This window comes from Rhinolophus sinicus, chromosome 8 (genome assembly GCF_057876585.1).
Source record: "Rhinolophus sinicus isolate RSI-liver-muscle chromosome 8, RSI-T2T, whole genome shotgun sequence".
Lineage (NCBI taxonomy): Eukaryota > Metazoa > Chordata > Mammalia > Chiroptera > Rhinolophidae > Rhinolophus > Rhinolophus sinicus.
The window spans coordinates 49,050,281-49,064,343 of record NC_142508.1 but is presented as its reverse complement, the minus strand read 5'-3'; the positions used below and the strand labels follow the sequence as shown (position 1 = coordinate 49,064,343).

General features: G+C 49.6%; 1 protein-coding gene across 1 annotated transcript; it reads right to left on the bottom strand.

Annotated features, from left to right (window-relative positions):
- Positions 1-126: 126 nt before the first annotated feature.
- SLC22A31 (solute carrier family 22 member 31) lies at positions 127-5,530 on the bottom strand. Its single transcript, XM_074314448.2, has 9 exons — positions 5,039-5,530; positions 3,250-3,353; positions 2,999-3,153; positions 2,531-2,699; positions 2,181-2,326; positions 1,979-2,087; positions 1,648-1,862; positions 1,126-1,237; positions 127-591 (listed from the first exon to the last, which is right to left on the bottom strand). Exons 1-9 carry the CDS (start codon positions 5,414-5,416, stop codon positions 294-296), a joined length of 1,686 nt encoding a protein of 561 aa, XP_074170549.1. The 5' UTR covers positions 5,417-5,530; the 3' UTR covers positions 127-293.
- Between the last annotated feature and the right edge of the window lie 8,533 nt (positions 5,531-14,063).

Here is a 14,063-nt window from a genome sequence, read left to right as displayed (position 1 = left end):
TAGCAGGGGGCTAGCCCCAGGGGGTGGTGGGAGGGGTTGTGGGCACCCTGGCTTGGGGTAGTGAGCCTAAAGTGGGGAGCCTCCCCAGCCCAAGGATGTGGCCTGAAGGAAGAACCAGTGAGGATGCCAAGTTCTATGGGTGCCTTTATCCTCCACAAGTGCCCCCAAGAACAAGGGACCCCATCGGGGCTCCCCCTTCACACTGTCCCCAGGAGTCCTCTCTGAGGCCCTTCTGCCCACATTGACACGTGGCCATCTGAGGGGAGGTGTGTGTCCAGTCAGGGTCACCCCTCCTAGACCAGCTGTGTCTGGGTCCGACAATGGGAGGGCGGCAGCAGGGGCAGGTGGTCCTGGCAGGGGTGGCCCCGAAGGAGCGGTGAGCGGCGAAGGCGGTCAGCATCCTGTAGCGAATGGGGCAGCCCTCGGCCACGGCTCTCGGGCAGCAGCAGGACACACAGCAGGGCAAGGATGGCGAAGGAGGCGAAAACCACATGTTGCAAGAAGAAGCCCCGCCGGCCGTGCATGTTGGCGAGTGGGGCGGCCGCCTGGCCCAGGAACCCGGCACCCAGCATGAGGCCCAGCCCTGCCCCCCTGCAGGAAAGGGCATGGTGTGGGCAGCCTGGGCAGGTGGCTACCCTCACATGCAGATGGACACACAGACACAGCGTGTGACTCTCAAGTGCCCCCAGGCAGGCCTGGATCCAGGGAGGGACCCACCCTAAGCAGACCCAGAGGCATGGGGGCTCCAGGAAAACAAAACTGAAAACATTTTTTTGTGTGGAAAAGCAACTCCCCGCTGCCCTGGAACAAGTTTTGTTCTTTTCATTAGAAAACTGGAAAACCACTTCCCCCCGGAATTCTACTCTTTCTGGGGACTCATCTGTGCCCTCCCTCCAGCCTCCGTCTCTCCTTCCTTTATTCCTGAGCTGTGGTCCAGACCTTTCTGTGCCAGTGGCCCCCGCGTCACCCAGGAAAAGACAATTGGAACTCGGGTCATGATGGAATGGAGGTCTTGGGCATAAGCTGGGGAGGGAGGGGGTGAGGTATCCGGTCCCCGGGGGGCTCTGTGGGCTGGGTTGGCAGGACTGTGTGCCCAGCCACGTGGCTGGGAAGCCTGAAGCTCACCTGATCACTGTGGGGAAGATCTCAGCCGCAAAGAGGCTGCTGAGGGTGGACACGGCCTGGGAGGCCACGAGCCCCAGGACAGAGAGGGACAGCACGGTCCAGCCTGGCAGGTCTGGGGACAAGGACAGAGCTCCCATGCTGCCCACACCAGGCTGCTCCAGGGCCCGCCCTCTCTTCATCCATGTCTCAGGGGTCCTGCCGGGCCTGGCCTCCCCAACCATTCACCCCTGCACCTGAACTTGGGGTTTGGGGTCAGGAGTTCCAGGCTGTCCTGTCTAAACCAGACCGTTAAATTTAGCCCCTTCATGGAGATACTTTTGGTCCTTAACTCTTTGGGCCTCAGTTTCCCCGGCTGCACAGTGATATAAATGGGGTAAAAAGAACAGCAGCCTATCCCAACACCCCATGCTTCTCTCTTACGGTCCCAGAAGGGGGCTGATCCCAGGACCACCCCCGTCCCCCATCAGGCTGACCCTCAGCCAAACAGGGCGACACTCTTATCCTGCAGAGCCCTCCACTCACACTGGGCCCCGGCAAGCAGCAGCAGGGATGCTAGGCCCATGACCAAGGTACCCAGCAACAGGATCAGGCGACGCCCCCAGCGATCCACTGTCAGGAGCAGGAAGATGGTGGCTGCCATCTCTAGGGCGGCTACCAGGAAGTAGGGCCCGTAGAAGACAGCCTCATGTGAGGACAGTTTGCGGAGGAAGCTGGCTCTGATGCCCCCACCGACTAACCTGGGAGGGAGGGTGAAGCTGTGGGTTCAGCCAGAGCTGGGGGCCCTGGCAACAACCTCCACAGGGGGCAGAGCACAGACCCATCTCTTAGCCCACCCACACCCTCCCCTCCTCACGAACTGAAGCCCAGGATGAGTCCGTTCCTCCAGGTGACGTGGGTGTGCCGGAGCTCCAGGATGCAGTGGTGCTGGGGCTGGGGGCTCCCCGCAGACAGTATGTCCAGCTCTGTGGACATGAGGGGACATGAGGGGGTGCACACGAAGGGGTGAGGCCTCTCCTCCTCCAGCACCCTAGCCTCCCTTCTGGCTGGTGCATTACCTGTAGCCAGGGAGGTCTCTTCCTCGGGGCTATTCTCAGGGTCCACGCCGCTGGCCTCAGCCAAGTGCCACAGGATCTTCCTGGCTCTGGCCAGCTGCCCAGTGGCCAGCAGCCAGCAGGGAGACTCAGGAAACAGGGCTGGGTACCTGCGGGGGTGGGGTAAGGATGCCTCCAGGTCTTCCCCAGAGATGCCAGGCCAATGCCCACTCCCTGGACCTAGGGGCAGGACATCTCATGGCTTTCTGTGTCCCTGTCCCACACCCCTATGCCTGGTATTATGTGGAGGTGCAGAGAGAAGTGACATGCGTGGCCTCCACGGTGGCTACTGACCTGTGTCCCGCCACACTTACCCCCAAAAGAGCAGCAGGAGTCCTGTTGCCAGAGCGCTCAGCCCCTGCAGAAGGCGCCAGTCCTGTGCGAGCAGGGCCAGGCCGGGCAACAGCAGAGTGCCCACCCCCGAGAAGAGGCCTGCCCCCATGGAGAACACCAGGCGGTGGTGGGGGTCGCACAGCTCCAGGCCTGAACAGACACAGATGGCCTGAGGCCCAGGCCTCTCGAGAGGGAGGGCTGTTCTGTCCAGGGCTGTGGGGACCAGCCGCTGACCTGCCCGAGAGCTAGACATGTGAGGCCAACTCCCTGCCCACTCCAGCACTGAGCCTGCCCGCCCACAAACAGCAGTGCTCAGTGCCCTCCCACCTTTTAGAGAAGGGCCCTCAACAGCAGTATGGAGAGGCCTCCCATGCTGCTGACGGCCCTCTCCAGTGGGGTTGAAGGCCTAGCTTGAGTGGGTACCTCTTCCAGCCCCCCATGGTACTCACGAGCCACGTAGAGGGCAAGGGAGGCCCCTGCCAGAGCCCCTCCATGAAGCAGCCGCAGGGCCAGCAGGGCAGGAAAGCTGGCAGCGAGGGCCTCGCCAGCCCCCAGGCCTGTGGCCAGCACCAGGGAGGCTACAAACACAGCTCGGCGGCCAAACCTGGTGGGCAGTGGGGGACACACATGGATGCAGCTCAGGACAGATCAGGCGTTCAGCTGGACCCCGAGGAGCTAGAGGGGAAGGGCATCACCTCACCGGTCACAGCCCATGCCCAGGATGACACAGCCCAGCAGCCAGCCCAGGAGGTGGCTCGTCTGCTCCAGTGGCACCTTCCAGCCATCCTCACACACGAGGTTCCACTGCAGGAGACAGCGTCACCTGTCAGCCAGCCAGGACCCTCCCTTACTGGAGTCCTCAGAATGTCAGGCTGGAAGGGGGCCCTAGATGTCCTGCTCCAATTCCTCCTTGGAGAGAAGGGGAAATTGAGGCATAGAGAGGGCAAGAGACCTGCTCACGATCACACAGTCTTCTGACCAGTGGGCTTCACATGGAATTGGAACAATTCTAGGTCTGAGTCCCCAGGGGGTGATGACCTGGGGTCCCCAGAGTACCCACATGGAGCCCCAACACTGGTTCCTGCTATTCTCTGGATGGAGTCTCATTCCTCTCTCTCCAGCTTTCACTTTCCTCCCAAGGCTGGCCCTTGGCTGATCTTACTTTCCACCTGCTGTGCCCAGGGCTCCCAGGGCCTCACCCTCACTTCTCCCCTGCCCTGCTCACTTCAAGAGCAATTCCTGGAACAGGCTGCAGGGCTGTGCTCACCTGCTTTTCCTGGTCAAGGGCCCTTGACCTCAGCTTTGCACCACCCCACCTCCCCTTCCAGGGTCCTGGGCTTTTTAAAAATAAGTTTAACATACTTTTTGGGTCACACTATGTCAGTTTTTATTTTAAAATCCAACCACTTGTGAAAGCTGATCGAACCATATACCAACAGGAAGGCAGGTGTGAGGTGGAACAGAATGGGTGGGAGGAGAGAAGCCCTGCCAGTTTGAGGGCTCCAGGCAGGCCTGGCAGGGATGTGGCAACCCTGTTCCAGTTTCCACACTGGGGCCAATATTCTCAGGGGTGGGGGTGCGGCTTCAGGCCTGAGGCTGCTAAGAGGGAGGCAGGGATGGGCAGGCCCTAGCCCCATGGTGGGACAGGAGGTCCTAGCTGTCCTCTTTCCATTTTTTCCCACCAGCACCCGAGTTGCCCCCTTAGAAGCCCCGGCCTCTAGTCCAACCTGCACACACACCTCACAGGTGGGAGGTCTGTCTTTCACAAACTGAACTGACAGTATTATTCCCTTGATTCAAAGCCTCCTGCCTTGGGAACCCAGTCTTGACACAGCCCAAAGCTACAGGTTGCTCAGAATGCTCGTGGCACTGAACTGAAGTGAACTCCAGGCCCTGCTGACCACCTGGCACCTACCTGGTCATACCTTCAGCTTAACTCCTCCTCCTCCCCCAGGTTGCCCACCCACCTTGGCAGCCCTTGGGCTTCAGACTCTGTCATCAGGCCTGGCAACCCGCCGACTTGGGCATCAGCTGCACCATCAGACAGGAGGGGGTGGCCCTCCAAATGAGAACCCCAGGAGACCAAGGGCAGAAGGGCAAGGGGGTGGACGGACAGAGGAAGGGGGTACGAAGGAGCAGAGGAGGGGGGACAGAGGAGCGGGAACAGAGGAAGGGGGACTGGAAGAAGGGGAGAGAAAGGAGGGGGGACAGAGAAAGGGTGGACAGGAGAGGATGAAGGGGAAGGGAGGGAGTACAGAGGAATGGGGACAGCATGGGGACACAAAGGAGAGGGACAAAAGTAAGATGTACCGGAAACGGAGGGGGGACAGAGAATTGGGGGCAGAGGGCCAGGGATGGGGGGAAAGAGCACGGGGAGTGAAGGAGGGGGGACTGAGGGTGGAAGCACAGCAAAGGGGGACGACGAAGAAGGGGGCCAGAGGCAGGGGAGGGGGGCAGCGTGATGAAGACCCCAGGCAGTCCTCCCGCACCTGGGTGACCGGGCTGCGCAGCAGGCCGGCGGCGGGCAGGACGTAGTGCCAGCCGCGAGTGCAGGGCCCCGTGCCGTTGGGGCGGGCGCGGGGCGCGGGCTCGGGGTAGCGCAGCAGCAGGCAGGGGCTCGGGGAGCGCGCGGGGCCCAGGCGCGGCACGCTGGCGTCGAGCAGCGCAGGTCCGCGTAGGGCGCGCAGCGTCGGGGGTAGCAGCGCGGGGTCCGGCCGGCAGTGGTGCGCGGGCAGTGCGGTGAGCAGCGGCTCCGAGCTCAGCGCCAGACCCAGCACCACGCATGGCAGCCACGAGGCGACGGCCAGCAGGCGCCGGGCTCGGCCGAAGCCGCCCGCCGCACGCAACACCCGCACCTCCGGGTCCATCGTCTACCTCTGCACCTTGGCGAAACTTGGGGAGGAACCTGCCACTCGGGGCCTTTTTGTGGGCGGGGCCCTGGTTGTGGGCGGGGCCCTGTTGTAGGCGGGGCCTTGAGGGTCGGGGTTAACAGGTGGGCCTAAGAGGGCGCGGAGCCGGCGGAGCAGAGCCTGGGAGGGGCGGGGCCGCCGGGAGAGGACCGGGGCTGTTGAGGGGCCGGGCTACAGCGCGGAGCAGGTCCTTGGTGCGGGGCCTCAGAGGGGCCGAGACTGGGGCGGGGCCTGAGGGGCTACGGCCGGAGGGCGGAGCCAAGAGAGGGGCCTTAGAGGGCAGGGCAGGTGAAGGTCTTAGTGTCCTGGCCTGGGCCGTGGGGATTGCGGGGACGTGGCCGCGCGGGCGTGGCCGAGAGGCACTCAGGTGCGCGTGGTCCTGGCGGTGTCTGGACGCCGGGCCTGGGTCGCCCCAGCGGACTTCGGGCGGACGCTGTCTCAGGCGTTTCGGAGGCCTCAGGGTCCCTGGTCGGCCCGAGGGTCCCGGGTGTGTGAGGCGGCCAGGGATCCTGAGCCGATGCGCACTGGACTCCGCGTCGGCCAAGGTTCGGGCCTGCGGAGCGCGGGCTGCCACTGCCCCCCAGCGGCCTGACGCGGGGCTGCAGCCATGGGAGGTAGCGGCTCGGACCGTCCTGCTCCAGTGTCCGGCTCTGGCCCTCCTGCGTCGCCACCTTTGCTGCAGCCGGATCGGAGTGTGGTATAGGTGAGGACAGGCCCTGATCGGTGCCCTGCGTTTCAGAAGTTTGAGGATTATTGTAATTATTCTGCAAAACGAGCTTCAGTTACTTTGTCCAGCTGTGGGTCCTTTTGTGAGCTTGGCTCGGAATGGCGTTGCGTGTATGGATTAAGTAGGGACACCGACACCGTCACCATGGTGGAGGCTTCCATCCCAGACAAAGGTAGGTCGCGTTTGTTTTCAACTTCTGTTTTTCTCAGTGAGGAAAATGACAGTATATCCTATAGGTTATGCCTAAATTTTCCTAACTAGTTGGCTTCCTTTTGCTTTGTGAAGGAACTGTGGATTTGCATTGTATTTTCTAACTGGCAGTTTTTTTGAAATATTTCAGAGGTGAAATTCACATAACATAAAACTATTTTATGCTACCACTACCTGTATCAAGTTCCAAAATATTTTCATCACGAAAGAAAACCTGGTACCTATTAATCAGTCCCTATTTCCCTTCCTCCACTCCCATCACTGCTAACCACTAACCATACAATATGTGACCTTTTGGGTCTGGCTTCTTTCACTTAGAATAATGTTTTCAAGGTTGACCTACATTGTAGCATCTGTCAGGACTTCATTCCTTTTTATGGCTGAGTAATATTCCATGTATAGATTGGTCACATTTTGTTTCTCCATGCGTCTGTTGATGGACATTTGGGTTGTTTCCACTTTTTGCCTATTGTGAATAATGCTATGAACGTTCGTGTACAGCAGGTCCTCGAATAATGTTTTGTTCAAAGTCATTTTGTTATAACGTTGATAAGATGCTGTGGGAACTTAACTCTATATCAATTAACCTATGGTAACATTGGTTTCGTTCTAAGTCATTTTGCTTCAAGTTGCAGAACCTACTGATGATGTTAAATGAGGACTTACTGTACAGGTATTTGTTGGAGTACCTGTTTTCAGATCTTTTGAGTGTATACCTAGGAGTGAAATTGCTGAGTCATGTCGTGAGTCCATATTTAACATTTTGAGGAACCATCAAACAGTTTTCCATGGCGGCTGCCTATATTACATTCCCACCAGCAATTTCTCCACCTCTGTGCCAATACGTACCTTCCCTTAAAACAAAACAAAACAAAACAAAACCAAGACTATACCCATCCTAGTGGATGTGAAGTAGCTCATTGTGGTTTTTAATTTTCTTTTCCTAATGGCTAGAGATGTTAAAAAAAAACTATTCATGTGCTTGTTGGCCATGTGTATATCTTTGGAGAAATAACTGTTGAAGTGTTGAAGTCCTTTGCCCATTTTTTTACTTGGGTTGCATGCCTTTTTGTTGTTAAATTGTAAGAAGTCTTTACACATTCTGGTTACTAGACTTTATCCGATATATGATTTGCAAGTATTTTCTGCCATCCTATAGGTTGTCTTTTCACTTTTTGATAGTGAAAAGATTTTAACATGGGTAAGGTTCAATTTTTTTCCTTTCTGCTCATGCTTTTGGTGTCATATGTAAGAAACCATTACCAAATCCAAGATCATAAAGCTTTACACCTGTGTTTCCTTCTAAGTATTTTATAGTTTCATCTCTTAGATTTAGGGTTTCAATCCAAATTGAGTTAATTTTTGCATATAGTGTGTGATAAGGGTTCAACGTCATTGTTTTGCATGTGGATATCTCGATTTTCCAGCACCATTTGTTGAAAGACCTATTCTTTTCCCATTGAATCCTGTTGACACTCTTGATGAAACCAATTGTATGATTGATATCTGGACTCTCAGTTTTATTCCATTGGTCTATATGTCTGTCCTATGCCAGTACCACACTGTCGTGATAACTGTACCTCGGTAGTACATTTTGAAATTGGGAATGAGTCCTCCCATTCCCAATCTTTTTCAAGATTGTTTTGACTCTTTGTGGCCCCTTGAGATTTTATATGAATTTTAGGATGGGTTTTTCTTTTTCAGCAAAAAAAAATGCTTTGAGGATTTTGATGGGGATTGCATTAAATCTGTAGATCACTTCACATAGTACTGACATCTTAAGAAAATTACGTCTCCCAATCCATGAACATAAGATGTGTTGCCATTTATTTGTCTTAATTTTTTTCCATCAATGTTTTGTAGTTTTCAGTATCCAAGTCTTTCACCTCCTTCATTAATTCCTAAGTATTTTAGTCTTTGTGATGCTATTGTGAATGAAGTTATTTTTGTAATTTCCCTTTCAGTTTGTTCATTAAAAAAATTTTTTTTTTTTGCTTTTAGTAGTTTGATTATGATTTATTTAGGCATTGATTTCTCTGAGTTTATCCTCTTTAGTTTGCTTAGCTTCTTGAATCTCTTAGTTTATATTTTTTGCCTAATTTGGCATTTTTCAGCCTTTTATTTTCTCAAATTTTTTCAACATAATTCTCTTCTCCTTGTGGTACTCCAACAACATAAATGTTAGACCTTTGTTTATGTCCCCCAGGTACCGGAGGATCTGTTTATTTAAAAAAAAAAAAAAAGTCCTATTGTAATTCAGATTGAATAATATTTATTGATTTCTCTTCAAGATCACTGTATATTTCCATTCTGCTATTAAGTCTGTACAGTGAGCTTTTTGTTTTGCTTACTTTATTTTTTAGTCCTAAAAATGAAACTTGGGTTATCTTTATGTCTCCCATTTCTTTTATGAGATGTTGTATTTTAACATTTGTTTAAAGAATGTTAGTGATTGCTTCTTGGGAGTATTTGTATAATTGCTACTTTAACATACTCGTCAGATAATTCCAACATCTGTGCCATTTGGGCCTTGGCATCTGTTGATTGTCTGTTCCTGTGTGAATTGAAATTTCTGTGGTTTTCGTATGCTAAAGAATTTTTTATTGTGTCCTGAACTTATAAGATCCTGGGTCTTGTTTAAAAACTATGAAGATTGTTACTTTTATCAGGCAGTCCACCTGGATAGATTCAGGCTGTAAGTTCCAACCTGCCTACTGTGTGCTGTGGTTCCAATGTCAGTTCAGTTTTCAGAGCCTTCAGAGCTCTTCAGCTCTGTCCCAGGTGTGTGTCACCAACGGCAGTCTGTGTTCTGGGTGGGCATGGTCTACCTGTTCCCAAAGATTTTAGTGTGTTAATTAGGAATATGTATGTATGGGTGGGGCTGAGCCCTGGAGTTCACAATTTATTGAGGCTTGATTTGTAGCCTAACATATGGTTTTCCCTGGAAAATAGTCCATGTGTATTTGAGAAGCATATACATTTTGTTGTTGCTGGGTAGAGTGTTCTATAGATGTCTAGTTCATTTTAATGTGTGCATGTCTGTTTCCTTGTTCATCTTCTGCCTACTTGTTCTATCCATTAGGAAAAGAGAGAGTATTGAAGTCTCTAATTATTACTGTTGATAGTCTAGTTCTTCTTTCTGCTCTGCCAGTTTTTGCAGAGTCTCTTGTAGGTAGCATGTAGTTGAATCATAATTTTAAAGTAAATTCTGCCAATCTCTGTCTTTTGATTGAAAAGTCTAATCCATGTACGCTTAAAGTAATTACTGATAATACTTCTGACATTTTTCTGTTTTTATTTCTCAGTGCCTTCATTACTGCCTTCTTTTGTGTTAGATATTTTCTAGTATTCCATTTAAATTTCCTTGTTGTTTCTTTTACTATTTTTGAGCGATTTAAAAAGAAACATCAGTGTGGATATTACAGGTAACATCTTAATGAAAACAAACTAGTTTGGATAAGGGAATTTCACTAGTATATAAAAACTTTTGTCCAATATATCTGTCTCCTTCCCCCTCCTTTGTGCTACAAATTACAAGCTCATCAACACAGTTTTATAATTATTGCTTTTGAAGTTGTTTTTTAAGACAAAAAAGTTAAAAACAAAAATACACTTATACTTTCTTTTGTGTTTACCTATAGTTATCTTTAGTGATTTTTTTTATCTCTTCATGTGAATTCAATTATTATTTAGTGTTTTTTCAATTTAGCCTGAAGGGCTCTTTTTAGTATTTCTTGAAGGGCAGATATGTTAGCCATAAATTCTGTTTTTGTTTATCTGGAAATGTCCTAATTTCTCCTTCTTTTTTTTTTTTTCCAAGTCAAGTTTCCTTTCAATCTTAGTTCAGCTTCAAGTTGTTGTCCTTTCAGTCTTAGTTGTGGAGGGCACAGCTCAGCTCCAGGTCCAGTTGCTGTTGCTAGTTGCAGGGGGTGCAGCCCACCATCCCTTGTGGGAATCGAACCTGCAACCTTGTGGTTGAGAGCCCACGCTCCAACCAACTGAGCCATCCGGGAGCTCAGTGGCAGCTCAGCTCAAAGTGTTGTGTTCAATCTTAGTTGCAGGGGGCGGAGCCCACCATCCCTTGTGGGACTCGAGGAATTGAACTGGCAACCTTGTGGTTGAGAGCCCACTGGCCCATGTGGGAATTGAACCGGCAGCCTTCGGAGTTAGGAGCACGGAGCTCTAACCGCCTGAGCCACTGGGCCGGCCCTCTACTTCATTTTTTGAAGGATAATTTCACCAGTTATAGAAATCTTGGTTGACCTTCTTTTTCTTTCAGCACTTAATATGTACCCCACTGCTTCTGGCCTCCATGGTTTTGGATGAAAAGCCAATTGTTAATCCTATTGATGGTTCCTCCTGTGGGCTGAATTGATTTCTCTTGCTACTTTCAAGATTTTCTCTTTGTCTTTCACTTTTGACAATTAGATTGTAATGCATCTAGGAATGAATTTCTTTTACTTTATCCTGCTTTTAGTTTAATGAGTGTCTTAGATATAGATTAATATTTTTCATCAACTTTGAATAACTTTGGACATTATTTCTTCAAATATTCTTTCTGCCCCTTTCTCTCTCCTTCTAGGGCTCCTATTGTACATATGTTGGTACACATGATAGCATTCAACAGATCTCTGTTCAATTTTCTTCACTTTTTTTTCTTTCTGTTCCTCAAATTATACCATCTTAATTGACCTGTCTTCAGATTTGCTGATTCTTCCTTCTGCCAACTGAAATTCAGTTTTTGTACTTTTTAACTATAAAATTTCCATTTGTTCTTTAAATTTTTTCTTTTTATTCGTGTTCTGTGGTTGGTTCCATTCTCTTACTGTCTTTAGAAATAAATTTCTTTAGTAACTTAAACATAATTTATAAAAGCTGATTTTAAGTCTTTGGCTAATGTATTATTTAGGGTTTTCCAGGGAAGCAGAACCAGTAGAAGATAGATGGATGGGTAGATACACTTTAAGGAATTGGTTTCCGTGACTGTGGAGGCTGGCAAGTCCAAAGTCTGCAGGTTAGACCAGCAGGCTGGGGATCCAGGGAAGAGTTGATACTGCATTTCGGGTCCAAAGGCAGTCAGAATTACCTCCTCACTGTTAAAGCTTTCTCTTACTGTCATATTTAATCTTTAGACATAATTTCATTTAGTCCTTTCACCATCATTTGTCAAAGCTGACTTTACATCTTTTTCCAGTATGTTTAACATCTGGGCTTCCTCAGAGATGGTATATATTGGTTGTCTTTTTTTTTCTCCTGTTTATGGGTCATGCTTTCTGTTTCTTTGCACACCTTCTAAGTTTCTGTTCAAAAGTAGACATTTTGAATAATATAACATGCAACTCTGGAAATTGGTTTTCCATTCCCCAGATTTGTGTTGGTGGTCATTATTGCTGCTACTGCTCTCTGTGGTTAGTGTCTTTCCTGAACTAATTCTGTAAAGTCCTTTGTGTGGGGGTAGTGAAGTCTTTGTGCTGTTGGCTTGCTGCTCATCTAATGACTGGACAGAGGTTTTTTTCCCCACCCTTTGCTGAAAGGCTCTTCAAAGTACTCAGGCAGGTTATAGCCCTGCCTTAGCCTTCGCTTCCTGCTTTGAAAGCTTCAAGGTTAGCCAAAAGTGAGAAAATAGGCTGTTCTGTTATTTCTTGGGCATACACATAGACTTGCACATATGCAGGGATATGTCAGAGCACCTAAGAGTACAATGGGCATCTTACTCCCCAGCTCTTCCTCCTAAATTTTGTGACCAGGCATTTTTCCCCACTGGTATTACCACCTCAGGCAGCTATGATGTTAAACAGTTGTCACTGTTTTTGACAAACCTTTTGGGAAGAGGGCTTTTACCACTGAATGAACTCCAAGTTACATCAAATAATGACAATCCCTGCGAATGGTGCTTTCCCAGGGAGCTGCCAGCCAGGTCAGATGGTGACAATGCCCTGGAAATGGGAGGGCATTTGAGGAGCTTCACACCCCGTCTGACCCCTTTGGTGGCTACTGGGCAGCTGGTTTTCAAGGTTAAATGTAGCTAGAAAGAGAGGAATAGAAATACGGAAATTTAAAATGACAGAAAGCTCACTCTTTGTACCGAGATGCTGCTATTTTTCTTGAATAATCACTCCTTGGATTGTAACAAGCCTTAATTTCTAGATTTCTGGAAAAGTTGATTTTGGCAGGTTTGTTTTTTGTGTGTTTTTTTGTTTTGTTTTTGTTTTTGCCCCTTCCAATCTTCTCATTGCTCTTATGGAGATTTTTGGAGGTCCTTACTCTGCTGTTCTGGAAGTCCCAACTCATTTGCCATCAAATTAATTCATCTTACTGTATCTTCTCCATCTCTCAGAGGTTCTAATCTGCAATATAATCATTCTCTCTTTACCAAGATGCTTTGTCATCACCCCCACCCCTTTGTCATTTTTTTCTTTTCTCTTCTCTTCTCTTCTCTTCTCTTCTCTTCTCTTCTCTTCTCTTCTCTTCTCTTCTCTTCTCTTCTCTTTTCTTTCTTTTTCTTGTTTTTGGTGGTAGTGCTGGTGATTTTGACTGGAAGATCAAATTGCTCTGCCATTTTTACTTGGCATCCTGCACTGTATTTTCCAAAGTATGTCCACGAATATCCTTCTGGCTTCCTGGGAAAATGGAGACATATCTTCCATTTCTTAAAAAAAAAAACACTTTTGTATTGTCAACTATAACAAAAAGCTGCCAAAAACATATTTACTGCCCACTGAGTCATCACAACACAAATACCCATCTAGGCAACACCCAGATCAAGAAATAGAGTATCGCCAGCACCCCAGGGTCCTTGCGTTCTTCACACGGTGACTGACTGCTCGCACGGCAGTTTTGTTTTCCTGGTTTAACTTTACATAAATGGAATCACGCAATACGAATTGTGTATGTAGCTGGGTTTTGTTCATCTTCATTGTTATATATAAGCACTTCTCAGGAGGGTGATTTTGTCCCCCAGGGAACATTTGGCCATGTTTGGAGATTTTGTTGGTTGTCACACCTTGGCTGGGGGGTGGGGATGGTGCCACTGGCGTTAGTGGGTGAAGGCCCGTGTGCTGCTGAGCACTCTGCTGTATTCAGGACAGACACAACAGACTCGTCCGGCCAGATGTCAGTGGTCCCGAGGCTGAGAAACTCTGCTGCATATACCGTCATTTTTTAACCCTTTTAACAAAGTGACATGTGTTTCTAGTTCTTAACTCTTACCAATAATTTAGGTATGCCTTTAGTTTGTAAGTGATATTCTGTGCCCATAAGCATCTGTTTCTCATAGAAGCAAATGCTCAGAGTGGAGTTGTTGGGTCTGCGCCCTTCCGCCCCCCCTCCCCCATCACCACTATGAGCAGCTCAAAGCCGTCGGGCTGGTGTGGTGAGCACCCTAGCCTCGTGCTCCAGGGCAGTGCTCCCGTCCTGCCGGCCCCTCACTGCATGTTGGGTTTCCTCCTGCTGGTTTCAGTTTCTATTTTCCAACACACATGAACCTGAGCCATGCTTTCCACTGTCCTGTGCGTCCCATGCAGTAAGTCCCCCAACATGAAGAAGCAGCAGTGTATCTGGGAGCAGTGTGTCCCCTCCCTGTGGCCTTGCTCAGGATGAAAGCAGGCTGTGTGAGGGAACCTACCCAGCACAGGAGCCCACGTGCTGATCTGGCTCGTGTGAAGGCAT

Coding starts and splice junctions, on each gene's coding strand:
- SLC22A31 (XM_074314448.2), bottom strand. CDS start 5,416: ATGGACCCGGAGGTGCGGGTGTTGCGTGCGGCGGGCGGCTTCGGCCGA. Junction 2,327..2,530: donor CTCCTGCTGCTCTTTTGGGG/GTAAGTGTGGCG, acceptor CCACCCCCGCAG/GTACCCAGCCCTGTTTCCTG. Junction 2,088..2,180: donor AGAGACCTCCCTGGCTACAG/GTAATGCACCAG, acceptor TCATGTCCACAG/AGCTGGACATACTGTCTGCG.